This window comes from Ochotona curzoniae, unplaced genomic scaffold, assembly GCF_017591425.1.
Source record: "Ochotona curzoniae isolate NIBS_2020 unplaced genomic scaffold, NIBS_Ocur_1.0 scaffold_4701, whole genome shotgun sequence".
NCBI classification, from domain to species: Eukaryota; Metazoa; Chordata; class Mammalia; order Lagomorpha; family Ochotonidae; genus Ochotona; species Ochotona curzoniae.
The window spans coordinates 76,835,671-76,849,437 of record NW_024467122.1 but is presented as its reverse complement, the minus strand read 5'-3'; the positions used below and the strand labels follow the sequence as shown (position 1 = coordinate 76,849,437).

The following is a 13,767-nucleotide window of genomic DNA, read 5'->3' as shown; positions in this document are numbered from 1 at the left end:
GTGACCCCACGGCTCTATCTCGCCACTTGTCTTCAGAGTCGCCCCTACTCACACACTGACCTCCTCCCTGTGTCTACCCAAGGGTCAAGGCCATCACTTCCTGCCTTCCTGGTCTCCAGGGCAAACTCCAGCTTCCCCCTCTTCCTAGCCCTGTGGCATGGGCCTATTGCACAGCACCAACCTCTGGGGAAAGGCAGAACCAAGCCTCCCCACCTCCGTGGCTCCCTCCCTCCAAAGCAAGGGGCCAGCTCTCCCCTACAGGAGAGCGGTGGGTAGGGGGAAGGGGGTAAATCATCAGTCCCCAGGCCAGCCTGGGCCAGTGGTGTCCTGGCGTGGCAGGCCTGGGGCCCTGGCAGTGCAGCCCGAGGGCGGTGCTGTTTCCTGCCTGGCTGTTCTCGGGAGATGTGACCAGATGTTTGGCACGGGTTCAGTGCTGTTCCCAGCAGCCAACAACAACAGAGACGAAGCAGGGAGGAGGTTTGCCCAGCAGCCTGGGACAGCCAGGCATGGAGGACACAAGCTCTGGCCGAGGTGAGATGGGCCCAGGACGGGGGATAGGATGGTGGGGTGTTTATGACTCAAATGCAGAGGATGGATGAAGGGTGCCAGGATGTGGAGGAGGAGTCTAATGGACCGGGCAGCCTAGCTTTCAGGGCAGAGCGTACAACTGCCGGTGTCGTGCAGCCTGGCTGCCCATGGGGACCTGGAGAAGCTGCAAGAATCAAGGGCATCCAAGAGGGAGGGCGTGGGCGAAGTTGGTTGACATTCAGCTGGATATGCACTGGGCATCTTGCCCTGAAACCTGCCCAGCTTGTGGTCAGAGCTGCTGAGCGTGACCAAGTCCTTGTGCCTGAAGCACCTGCAGTCTGGGATGAACGGAGGCAAACCCACAAACCCGGTTCTCTGGGATCCCCAGGGCAGCAAGCTCCGCCTGCTCCTTGGTGTGTATTTGTTTTTTTTTTTTAAAGATTTATTTTTATTATTTTTTCATTGGAAAGGCGGATATACAGAGAGGAGAGACAGAGAGGAAGATCTTCCGTCCGATGATTCACTCCCCAAGTGAGCGCAACGGGCCGATACTATGCCGATCCGAAGCCAGGAGCCTCTTCCGGGTCTCCCACGCGGGTGCAGGTTCCCAAAGCTTTGGGCCGTCCTCGACTACTTTCCCAGGCCACAGGCAGGGAACTGGAAGGGAAGCGGGGCTGCCGGGATTAGAACCGGCGCCCATATGGGATCCCAGGCGTGCAAGGCGAGGACCTTTAACCACTTGCGCCACCGCGCCGGGCCCGGTGTGTATTTGTTAAATATGCAGCTGACAAGGTAAATGAGGCAACGGATCCGGCGTGCATAAACATTGGATGGCGATTGTCACAGCCCCTATTCCGGCTCCTTTTGGCACCAGAAAAGGAGTAGTCTGGGTTGCAATGCCTCCCCACTTCCCATCCTCCCTGCCCCTGGTAAGCCCCAACTCTTCTGCAAGTTCAGCTTGCTGAGGCTGCACATGTCAGTGGCATCCCATGGCGCCTGGCTTATTTCTCTGAGTGTGACGGCCCTGTCCCTCCGCATGCATTTACAGCAAGGCTGGCTCTCCGTCCTCCTGCATGGCTCCAGCTGCTGCTCCAGACCAGAGCCAAGAGGGTAGGTCCCCTTGCACCGACCCCTGCTCCCTGATTCACGCAGCTCCGCCCTGCTGGCTCGGGTCTCCCTTCCACACTTCCCACTGACTTCACCTGTGCAAGCGCCGACACTCCTTACTGCGAGCTGTGTCCTTGATGGACGCATGAGCTGCAGCGATACACTCGTGCATGGGCTCGGGTGGCTGCTTCTTCCCTCCCGGCGCTCATGGCAGTGTGGAGTGGAAAGGTTGGCCAATTAGAATGTGCACGACAGGGCCTGGTGCCATAGCGTAGCAGCTGAGATCCTCTCCTTGAACACTCCAGGATCCCATATGGCTGCCAGTTCTAATCCCAGTGGGCCTAGATTCCCATCCAGCTCCCTGCCTGTGGCCTGGGAAAGCAGTGATGATGGCCCAAAGCTTTGGGACCCTGCACCCGCGTGGGAGACCCGGAAGAAGCTCCTGGCTCCTGGCTTCAGATCTGCGCAGCACCGGCCATTACGGCTGCTTGGGGGGTGAACCATCAGTCAAAAGGAACTCTGTTTCTCCTCCTCTCAGTATATCTGCCTTTGCAATGAAAATAAATAAATCTTAAAAAAAAATGTGCATTAGAGGTAAGTAGGCATCACTTCACTTACGAGATGGGTCATGTTTCCTTTAACCTGTGAGTGAATGAGGCCCTAATGCCTGCAAGGACAGGAGATGTGTGTGCCCACCTGTCCTGCGGCCCGACCCCGGGGCATGGGCGTCCACCCTCCTCTCACCCCTTTGGCTTATTTTCCTCATCAACCCCAAGAGAATGCTTTACCCCCGGAGTTCAGGAGACCACATCCCCAGGGGGGCAACTCCAGACCCCCAGTGGGAGGTCCATGCATGCAACTCCCAAAGGTGCCACGTTCTGACAGCCCTCCCGGGAGCTCTGCTAAAAGTGGCCGTATGCCTGCCTGGTCCATCCCTCTTTTAATCAATATACCCTGACCTGGTGCCTGTACAGTTTTTCTCCTCCTAAAAGGCACATTTTAAAAACTGAAAGCTCCTGTCTCTTTCAAGTCTTAAGACCATAAAGAGAACTGATTTCAACGTATTTCATCTGCACAATTGTAAGAAAATATTCACATTTTCCTCCATAGGACCCTTCTTTACTTCTTCTTCTTCTTGCTTCCTTTCGTTAATTTTTGCAAAGATGTAATTTCAGGCCACTGTAAAGTCACAGGCGGAAGGCACCACTAACCATAACATCGCAAAAACCGTTTAGTTCCACCGTTGAGTGCCGGCCAACACTGGTTGGCTGGCCTTAGCAACACTGCCACAGTGTGGCCACCTGGGAGCATTGCAACGTCCTATCAGCAGGTGAGAAACGAGCTCCTTCAGTCTGAAATTCAAACTTTGAAATGAAAATTAGAACTTCTCAAAGCAGAAGCCACAGTTTCCCAAGGTTCACACTTTGTCACATTTTTTAAAAAGTAAAGAAAACCTGCAGGAACTACCTGAGTCCAGTTGCATTCCCAGGTCCTTGTTGAAGGTTGAGGTGGACAGTCAGCATCCACCTGCTCTCAGTGACAAACACACCCTCCTAGATCCGAGCGTCTGCCCCAGGGCCTCACCTGGGGTCAGCTCACGTCCTCCTCCCCTTGCCTCCCTGCTCTGCCTCCAGCCAGAGCCTCTCTGATGCATCTTCTAAGGGGGAATCGGGCCACTTGGCTCCTGAGGGTCTAGGCAAAGGCTGCCCATCCCATTCAAGACGACATTGAAACTCAACACCCTGAGTCCTCCCCCTGGACCCCAACCATGGGGCAGGTCCTGCAGGCCCTCTGGAAGGCCAGACACTAACTCTTCATTTACTGGACTGTATGGGGCGAGCAGGGATGCGCTGGTAGGAGCTGCAGGGAGCACCTTGGGTCCTGGATCGTCCAACCAGGGAGGGGCACGGCGGGAGTGCTGCTACAGCACAGCCTTGTCGGGAGAAGCTGGTGCCCAAGGCCCAAGGCCTCCTTAATCAGCTCCTCCGCCAGGCCCCACCTATCCCTGCAGCTGCTGCAAACGGTGGAGTGCTGGGGCGGGGCGGGGCGAGGGGGGGGCACCTGCTTACGGTGCCCTGCAAGCACAGACTCCCGTGCTCAGGTAGGCTCGGGCCCTTTCCCGCTCCTCAGCTCCCATCTCAAGTCCTAGCTAACGTGCCTGAAAGGCAGCAGATGATGGCTTAAATGTGTTGGGTCCCTGCCACTCACTTGAGGAGTCCCTGACCCATCCCTGGCTATTGTGATGATCTGGCAAAAAACTGAACGGAAAATTCTCTCCTGCCCTGCCCCTTTCAGACATGTACAACTTTTTTTAAATAAGCGTAAAAACTTTTTGACGACTGTGTAAGGTGCTTTCTCGGTACTCGGTGATTGGCTGCTTTGCTTCTAATCCAAGCCGCACAGAGCATCCCTGTTCTATTACCCTCCCTGGACGGGGCGTGTGCCTTCAAGTGAGGTCCTTCACAGTCAAGGTCAGCCAGGTGGTGGCCTTGCTGTCAGTCACTGACTGCACCTGTGCACCAAGTGGTCGGTGACCCTCACTCCTGGCGGTCTGAAAGCCGCTCACTGAGTCGCAAGTCCCCCAAGGATCAGGCGAGGCAGGCTTGTGAGAGCTGAAGCACTGACAGCTGTTCAGAAGCAAGCCAGAGAGGTTAGCCTCGTAACGAAGGCTTTCTCCAGGGAGAACCCCAACTTACCTCTGGCCCCAGTCCAGAGCTCTGGAGACACACCTAACTGTCCTCCCCGTGGCTCTCAACCCAGCTGCACTTCACAATAAGGTGGCAGGGCAAGTGTTTGGCACAGCAGCTAAAACCCTGCTTGGGATGCCTCCATCCCATATTGGAAGGCCTGGGTTCGAGTCCCAGCTACACTCTCAATTCCAGTTTCATGCTAGTGCGCACCCTGGGGTAGTCAGCACATGATGATTTGAGTAGCTGGGCGGGTTCCCACCACCTCCCTGGAGGACCTGGGTTGGGTCCCTGACTCTTGGCACCAGGCAGGCCCAATCCAGGCCATTGCTGGTTCAGGGCCTGAACTAGCTCTCTGTATCTCTTAAATCAATTTAAAATAAATAGGTGAGTGAGTTTTAAATTAATAAAAGACAGATGCCTGGACTGAACTCCAAATCGGAAGCAGGACTCTAGTGTGAAGCGCAGTCCCACTAATGAATGGCCTGGAGGACAGGATGGGCTCAGCTCCTCCATTGCTCTCCATGTGCTTCTGCTACCCGGCCAGAAAAGCCATCTCCGACAGCCCCCGGGGACCAGCTCCTTCCCCCGCTGCCCAAGCTATAGGCCTGCACCTTGACGGCGTGCTAGAAGCATCTGTGCAAGCCCAGTGTCCAGGCTGCACCTCTCCGGGCTGGGGCTCAGGCATCAGCAATTGTCAAGTTCGCCCAGGATGGAGCCCATCCGAGTACTGCTGAGGGCAGGGCCGCCCTCGCACCGTCCTGCAGCACTCACTGGAGGACACATCGAGGCCCACTTCCTGCCTCTCATCTATTTGTCTGTGAATCAGCCTTCTGCTCAGCATGTGCCTATGGGCCAGGGGACGCCTCACCCCCCAACAGAAGACACAGCACAGAGCTCAGCAAACAATGCCCAGGTGATGCAGGAAGTGGGAGGACATGCATTTATTCTGCTAGGAGCTCTCTAATCACACGGCTGCTGAGTTTCAAGGATGAGCTAGAGACAGGAGGATTCTGCAGCTTGTCAATCATCACACAATGGCAGGTTCCAGGCTGGGGGTGGGGGACAGGGAGGAACCTGACCCTAAGCCAGACGGGAGCAACACACGGGCCGTCTCACAAGGCCACAGTTCACAGCCACACGCCATGGACTCCCCAGCGGGTTGTGCAGAGTACAGGGGGAACTGGTGGTACCCTGCCTCCAGGGTGGCACCCGAAATCTATCTCTTTTGCCAAGGCTGGCAGGCTGAAGGACAAGCAGCTGAGTTCTTCGGACAGTCCATCAAGCCATTTTCAAATACTGTGTGTTTCCCAGAGCTGCTAACCCCACAATCTACAGACAGCCTTCGCTTTAACAGAATATCCAGAGAGTTCTCTACTTCACTGAAAGATATTTTGAGATGTGACTAAGGCGGTTTCTTTCCCATGTAAGCTATGTGTGATGACAGCAGGGCCCCCAGAGACCACGTGTGTGCCAGGTGTGTTACTGCGTGTTGAGGCCCATGGCCTGCTCCACGGCTCGGGTGTCCTCGGCCGGTGGCTTGGGCAGATCCAGCATGGTGGACGCATCATTCCTGGGATTCCCGGTCACCAGCATCCAGTGGTTCTTGGGTTTTTCCACCCTGTGTGAATCCAGGTAGGTGTGAGCCACAACCTCAGCTTCCTTCCCGAAGTAGGTGCTGGAGCAAGAGAGAAGGAATTTTGGTCGGACATGGAGTTCACAGCACCCAGAAAGCTATGGGTTTCATCCTGGAAGTTCCAGGGAGGCCAGAAGCTGGGTACAAACTGCAGGGAATTTCATGTGCTTTGGACAGACATCAGGACAGGAGGGTGGTCTTGGGAAGGACGTGTGGAAAACAGGGTGTCCAGGAACAGGCGTCTGGCCTGGCAGCTAGGACACCAGCTAGGATGCTAGGCCCCACATCAGAGCCCCTGGCTCCAGATCCTACCAGTGCAGGCTCCGGGAGGCAGCAGCTACACCTCAGGTCACTGCATTGCTGCCAGAGACCTGGAGGGTGTTTCTGATGCTCTACTCTGGCCCGGACGAATCACAGATGTTGTTGCCACTGGAGGGATCAAAAGATGGAAGCTTTCTCTCTCTCTCTCCCTATTCATCTTTCTCTGCCCCTCAAATCAATCAATCAATCAATGAAAAGGGGGACTCCATGGAGTTTTCTCATTATAAATATTCTATATAACAACAGCTCATCATTCAAGGACATTTATATGTGTGTGTGTGGTTATATCCCTGAAATTGAAGTCCTGGGGTGGATTATGGGAAAGCAAGTCAAGCCAGCGTTTGAAACCCCTTCATTCCATATCAGAGTGCTAGTTCGAGTCCCAGCCCCTCCATTTCTCGCTCGGCTCCCTGCTAATGCACCTGAAAAGGCCATGGGAGATGGTCCAAGTACTTGGGTCCCTGCCACCCATGTGGGCGACCTGGATGGAGTCCCAGGCTCCTGCATTTAGCCTGGCCCGGGTGTTGGAGGAGTGAAGGAGTGAACCAGCAGATGAAAGATATTCTCTGTCTCTCTCAGCCTTTCAAATAAATAAATAAAGCCTTTTTTTTAAAAAAAAAATGATTCATTAAATTCCATTACTTATACGCACAGCCCGGAGACCAATGCCAGTCTTGTGCATGCCCAGGAAGACAGTACCTTAAAAACAGATGCCGGTGGGCCGCCAGTGCCCGGTTCGTGTGGCAGTGGCTGATGACCAGCTTCGTGTTGGCCTTTTCAGGGAAAGGAGACGTGTTATCAGAATGCAGCCTCCAGCGTCCGCAAAGTCAGAACCATCTAGAGTCATGTCAGCTTAAAAAGATCGGGGCCGGGGAGGATGTTCGCAAGGGCACTTTAAAAATTCATGCAATATGGACTTAAAAAGTGCAGAAAAAACATGTGAAATACTTCTACCTATTTTTTTTTTCTTGAGGCACATTTTCTGTGAATTTTTGGAAAACCTGCAATGTGCAGAAATTTTTTGCACTATCATACATTTGTAATTCCACTCGCCAGGAACTGTTCCTTGAGTGTGTGTGTCATATGTGTGAAAGTGTATATTTATGTATATTGTGTATGTGTGTGTTTTATTGTATGTGTATGTGTGTGCACACATATGTTCCATGTTTATGTGTGTATTATGATATTGTGTGTGTGTTGTGTGTGTAATAGATGTGTGTAGGGTGTGTGTATGTATTATATTGCATTGCGTGTACATGTATGCGTTTCTGTGTGTATAACATGCACATTTATACAAGGCCGCCAAGCTCAGAGAAAGAAGCCAAAACTCAGAGTCCTCCGGCAGGTAGATTCAGGTTGGCCCGTGATTGTGGTCACTTCCTGGACAGGGAGCTGTGGCCACGGAAGGCCAGCTCAGCAGGCCGGCTCTGGGACTCCTCCAATCCCACACTGGCCCAGTGAGCTCTTCCCACAAGCCCCCATTCTCCACCTGTTTGAACTGCTAAGTCCTTGGCTCAGGACAAGATGGGTCATGCCCTGTGCCTGCCTGGTAGGTCAGCTCCAAGTAGCCCAGGGCATTGCAGCCATGAGAGCACCCTCTCAGTCCCCGCCCACAATTCCAACACCCCATCCTCCCTGGTCACGCTCACCGGGACGGGGAAGCCTTCATATTCTAGCCGGAGCTGGGGGTCGAGGAAAGCAGCCTGCCAACAGTTCAGGTGGGAGACCTCATCAGTCAGGGTCACTTCCTGCAGCCACGACCTCTTGGATGACTTCAAAAGGGTCCTGTGGTCACTCGATAAATATAACTGGAAACAACAGTGCTCAGGTAAACCGAGAGCCAGCCACCCCGAGGGCTGGGGAGACACACGGGTGCAGGGGCCCAGGCATCAGGGCTTTCTTCTTCTGTTTTGTCAGGTGCATTAGTGGGAGTTGGATCAGAGGTGGAGCAGTTAGGACTCAAACTGGTCCTCCCATATGTGATGGAGCATCACAGGTAGTGGCTTAACCCACACCGCCCCATCATGCCAACCTGTGACTGTGGGAGGACAACATGAAATGGTGAGGTTTACCCAGGTCAGGAAGTAAGGGTCTTTGAGGTTCGCTTTTGCCTTGTGGACAAGGAAGTATTGTAGAGTCAGCGAAGTTAGGGTTTGAGCCACAGGTGCATACCGACGGGATGGAAATTTGAGGAAGTTTCTGAACCTTTTTGGGTCTGTTTCTCATCTATAATACAGAGAAGTCTCTTACCTCCTTCTTTCGAGCATGCTTAAAAACTGAAGGAAAGGGTCCAACACAATGGCCTAGCGGCTGAAGTTCTCGCCTCGAATGCACCAGGATCCCATGTGGGTACCGGTTCTAATCCCGGCAGCCCCACTTCCTATACAGTTCCTCATTTGCAGTCTGGGAAAGCAGTCGAGGACGGCCCAAGGCCTTGGGACCCTGCACCCTTGTGGGAGACCTGGAAGAAGCTCCTGGCTTTGGATTGGCTCAGCTCCAGCCATTGCAGTTACTTGGGGAGTAAACAGGAGATCTTCCTCTCTGCCTCTCCTCCTCTCTGTGTATTTGCCTTTCCAATGAAGGTAAATAAATCTTAAAATAATAAACAAACAACAATAAAAAAAAACGGGTAAATGCAATGAACAGACTGATCATTTTCTATGAATGTGTAGAAGACTCCTTTGTAAATGCTTCCCGTGTATTGCCTCGTTTAGTGCTCCAACCAGTTCCATCAGGGAGGGATAGTTTTGCTCTGTTTCTCCTGATGGGGAAAATGAGGCACAAAGCAGTTGAGTGACTCAGCCTCAGGTCCCTCAACCAATCAGTGCACTGTGTGATATATTCCACTGAATTTAAGATTTCATGATTGTAACGTTATTGTAACGTTATTATCATGATTCTTTTGACCTGGTACTATAAGGGGAAAGAAAGGTGCTGCTGGCTTAAACTATGGCATACCACAGGTGGCAAGCGACAGAGTGATGGCCAATGCAGAAATGTAAAATGGGAGGGCCACCACCGGGCACAGCAGGATAAGCTGAGCCTCGTGACACCAGCACCCAGCATGGGACGCTCGTTCAAGATCTACCTGCTCTGCTTCCAGACAGAAGACTTTGTCTTTGTCTTTCCCTCTCTATTGCTCTGCCTGTCAAGTAAATCTTCTTCAAAAAAAAATGCATGGAAGACTGTTCAAATATTTAAGAAAAAAGCTCATCTAGTTCATACACCTTTCCCAGCTAGCCTTGGTGACCTTTGAAGGTGTTATAATCATTCATTGATCCAGGCATTTAATTTATAGGTGGAGATGATGCCAAGTTTTGCCTCTTGCCAGCTGCTTTACAGAAAGGTTGCCCACCCCTTAGTCTTGTGTCCTCCAGGATAATGTTTCATGACTGTCAAAGCGGGGAGACCATAAGAGACCCTGACCTGCATTGGAAAAGCCATGGCTCAAACCAGAATGCAGCCAGGGAGGGGGTCCACGGACGCAGGGTCCCTGACCACCGCAGCTGATAGCTGCCATCCCATTTCTTGAAACCAAAGTGACCGGTCCACTGTGGCCCTTCCGAGCGAGCACTCACCATCGTGTTCTCAACGCCTCCTGCTATCCCGAGGCAGAAGTTCTGCCCGTAGCGAAGGACTTCACCAGTGGCCGTGGCATCCCCTCCAGCGCTGTGAGAGGAGAGCAGACACATGAGCCCCTGTGGGAGACTCATCATACAGCTCTGTTTTTGCAGCATGCAGTTCTATCCTCTGTCTCCTCCATAACGTACATTCACACATCATTACTGCCTTAAATGACTACACAGAGGTCGGCGCACTGGTACACAGGCTAATCCTCTACCCTACGGCACTGGCATCCGACATGGGTGCCGGTTCGTATCCCAGCTGTTCTACTTCTGATCCCAGCTCTCTGCTTATGGCCTGGGAAAGCAGTGGGAAGATGGCCCAAGTCCTTGGGACCCTGAACCAGCATGGAACACTCAATGAGCAGAGAAACTTCGCTATCTTTCTCTCTGTGTAAGATTTGCCATTCAAATTTAAAAAATCTTCAAAATATGGCTACATGAAAGGTATTTTCTTGTAGCCGATGGCCAGGAAGCAACTGCCCTCTTCTGAGACAGGGAAACACAACTGCAGACCTTGCACACCTTTCCTTTAAGCCTTCAGGAAAAGACACTGTGATTAATGTGCAGTTATCTTTAGTTACCAGCAAATGATTGGAATTCTAAAGGAAGCTGGGAGAAGGACTCACACCCTGGGACTCCCTTCCTTTAATCGCTACTGTCATAAATTAAAAAGTGAAAGCAACATTTTTTTAAAGCAAGGTGTCTATTTGTATCTAACAAGTTCATGGCTCATGGGCGCCGGTTCTAATCCCGGCAGCCCCGCTTCCCTTCCAGCTCCCTGCCTGTGGCCTGGGAAAGCAGTCGAGGACGGCCCAAAGCTTTGGGACCCTGCACCCTCGTGGGAGACCCGGAAGAGGCTCCTGGCTTCGGATCGGCATAGCATCGGCCGTTGCGCTCACTTGGGGAGTGAATCATCGGTCGGAAGATCTTCCTCTCTGTCTCTCCTCTCTGTATATCCGCCTTTCCAATAAAAAAATAATAAAAATAAATCTTTAAAAAAAAAAACAAGTTCATGGCTCACTTCCAGAACGTCCTCAACTATATTTTTAAATGAACATTTCATTTGGAAACAGATCCCATGCAATGCCACCTTGCATGAAACCGCTTGCTTCTAATGTTTAAAAAAAAATGCATGGCAACAGAAAAATCAACAAAAAGCATTCAAATGAGCTCCCAAGATGTTTCTGGAAAACCCATTTTGCTTCCAGGCACGATATTCATTGAATCTCCTGCATCTATTATCTAGGAGCTCAGCATTTTGAGTTGTATGCAAATACCAATGAGCCGCCCTCTAAAATGAAAAGATTGACAGCGCTTTCCAAGTAAGCAAAGGAGAGAGTATCTTGTGGCAAGAATCCTACCAGGTTGGCTTCCATCCCAGGGCCCTGCTCCCAAGCCCAGGGCACTCGTACAAGGCATGTGTAATCAGATATTTCAGATGTAAACGATCCGAACGCCAAGGTCACTCTACCTTAAGACAACGAAGGTGTTTCTGCTCACCGGTGTCTTGATTTGAGCCGCGCTCAAGCCACAAGGCACCTCTAACTCATCGCTCAAGAAGGCTTTGATCTCATCCGGGGTCATACACAGGCTCAGGTCGCCAGCCAGCACCAGCTCCGCCTCTGTCTCGGGGTAGTCCGGATTCATCAGCATCACATGGTCGCCAAAATGGATGTAGCCATCCTCTGGCACGGAGAGCTGTGTCTGCATTTTTCACAGGAAGTTCTCAAATCAGCCCTGGTGTCCCAGGTCCCATCCTCTAATGCAAACCCAGCACAGGAAGGATTGCACTGGGAGTCCCTCAAAGTTCACCGCCCCTTTCACTTCCACTTTGCCGAAGCAAGTTCCCAAGTACCCCAAACAACATCCCACGAAGTGGGTAGAAATCTCACCAGGAGACTCTGTCGTTAATTTCTTCAATATCCGTTTTAAAAATCCTTACACACTTATCCTACTTATTCATGTATTAATCCACCCATATCTCTATTTGGAAAATGCAGTTAAACACAATTAGCTCATTATGTCCCATCATCCCATACCCAGACACCGTGGAACAGTAGGTCAGGATATCACTGGTTCAAGTCCTGACTGCTCCACTTTCTGATCCAGCAGCAGATAATGGCCCACGTACTTGGCTCGCTGCCTTTGATGTGGAGGACCCACATGGAGTCCCGGCTCCTGCCTTTGGCTAGGCCCAGTCCTGGTTGTGGCCATTTGAGGAGTAAACTGGCAGGCAGAAAATTCTTTCACTTTCACTGTCTCCACCCCACTCTCTCTGTGCTCTCTCTTTCAAATAAATATCTTTTTTAGTACTTAAATTGAGGAACAAACATGCCCCTTATGATAACTTTGTAGTACACACCATGAGACTATTTGCAGTTGAAGACATGGGACTCGATGGTTAAGAGCTGGTTTCTTGTCTGATTCTTAAAGAATCCTAAATACTGTGGTTTTCATTTTTAAAAGAGAACGTCATTTCTTATTTTCTCAATGGCAACTCATGGACTTTTTCCTTCCTGTTTTGAATCTACTCGCGGTCCATTCGACAGAACCGTGAAAAGCACGTTGGGATTGAGAATTACCGGTCTCAGAAGAGCACTTTTGAGTCTTCTGTTTCGCTGGATGAGAAGCTGACCCCTGGCTCGCTTGTCCAGGAAATCCTTCATGCGTTCCTGGTGCAAGAGAAAGCAAAGGACCCCTGGAGCACAGAGCTTTGCGGCCAGAAGTTGAAAAAGTACGATTTGAGAGCAGAAGAAAAAAGTTGAGGCACACGGGAAAGGCCGGCGTTCCTGGAGAACTGCGTTAAGGGTTGGATCTCAGGCAGAGATCTGGGGAGCTCCCCGCTGCCTGCCCCACCTGTGTACGCGGGGCTCAGGGCCCACAGGACACCTCTGTTAGGTGACACACGCCAAGTCATCTGATACTCCAGCAAAGGGGACACTGAAGGAGAGCATGCGTGACCCCGGGGTGGGCTGCGGGGGGTGAAGGGAGCAGGGCCTGCCTCCTCGTCGGACCTGCAGCCTGGAAACTGGAAGAACAGAGCAGATAAGCGGGACTGCAGACCCCAAGGAGGAAGCGCAGACCAGGAACTCCAGAGCCAAGGCACCTGCGTCTGGGACCTGACCGGGGCACACACAAAAGCTGGGATGCAGATGTGTGCGGGCTGGATGAGCATGGGGCTGTGGGTTCTGGGAGCAGAACAGGCAGTGCTGAGAACCCTTCGCAGCCGGGAGGCCTCCCGTTCACCCCCCCAGTCCCCGGTACCTCCTCCAGGTACACGTCCTCGTTCCAGTTGCCCATCCGCACTCGTGGGCCATACAGGTTCTGCGCCATGGTCCCTGCACCGCTCAGCGAGCCTGCCTGCCGGGTACCGTGCTGGCGTTAGCGTGCCCCGTCGCCATGGCGACGCCGCCCCGGGGCGATTGGTCAGTTCCGCTGGCCGGTGGGCGGTCCGTGGTCAACCGGCCTCCCTCCGCAGCAAAGCGGGCAGAGAAAAACTCAACAGAAGCGCAAACATAGTCCCAAGTGCTCGCCAGAGAGGAAACAAGGACTGTTAATGAACAGAATCAAAACTGACACGAAAGTTGCAACTTTTATGGAGGCAGTAGAGAGATTTTATATGAAAGCGCTGTTTGCCTGTGGTCTGTTTTTTGTGATCAGCAACTCGCCTCTCAACAAAGGGGGCTCCGTGTAGAAATCTGAAAACCAAAACAACACGGCAGGAAGAGGAGGGAAGTTTTTTAGAACTTCAGGGGCTCCAAAGTAAGGCATAAACTTTGTTACTTTTTTGTTGTTATTGTTGTTGCTTCTGTTTCCAAACTTGTCTGCCTTTTTATGGGCTGTGTAGCATTCTCTCTGCCAA

At 52.1% G+C, this 13,767-nt stretch overlaps 1 protein-coding gene across 1 annotated transcript; it reads right to left on the bottom strand.

Annotated features, from left to right (window-relative positions):
* Nucleotides 1–5,266: 5,266 nt before the first annotated feature.
* On the bottom strand, nucleotides 5,267–13,238 carry CFAP161 (cilia and flagella associated protein 161). The gene is made up of 7 exons (XM_040970015.1): nucleotides 13,170–13,238; nucleotides 12,488–12,577; nucleotides 11,377–11,609; nucleotides 9,858–9,948; nucleotides 7,929–8,087; nucleotides 6,979–7,052; nucleotides 5,267–6,000 (listed from the first exon to the last, which is right to left on the bottom strand). Exons 1-7 carry the CDS (start codon nucleotides 13,236–13,238, stop codon nucleotides 5,805–5,807), a joined length of 912 nt encoding a protein of 303 aa, XP_040825949.1. The 3' UTR covers nucleotides 5,267–5,804.
* Nucleotides 13,239–13,767: the final 529 nt, after the last annotated feature.

Bases quoted from the DNA above. Each gene is read 5' to 3' on its own strand.
- CFAP161 (XM_040970015.1), bottom strand. From the start codon at position 13,238: ATGGCGCAGAACCTGTATGGCCCACGAGTGCGGATGGGCAACTGGAAC. The intron at 11,610-12,487 runs GTAATTCTCAAT...TGAAAAATGCAG, and splicing joins AAAGTGCTCTTCTGAGACCG to ACACAGCTCTCCGTGCCAGA. The intron at 8,088-9,857 runs GTGAGTGCTCGC...TGTTGTTTCCAG, and splicing joins GAGGCGTTGAGAACACGATG to TTATATTTATCGAGTGACCA.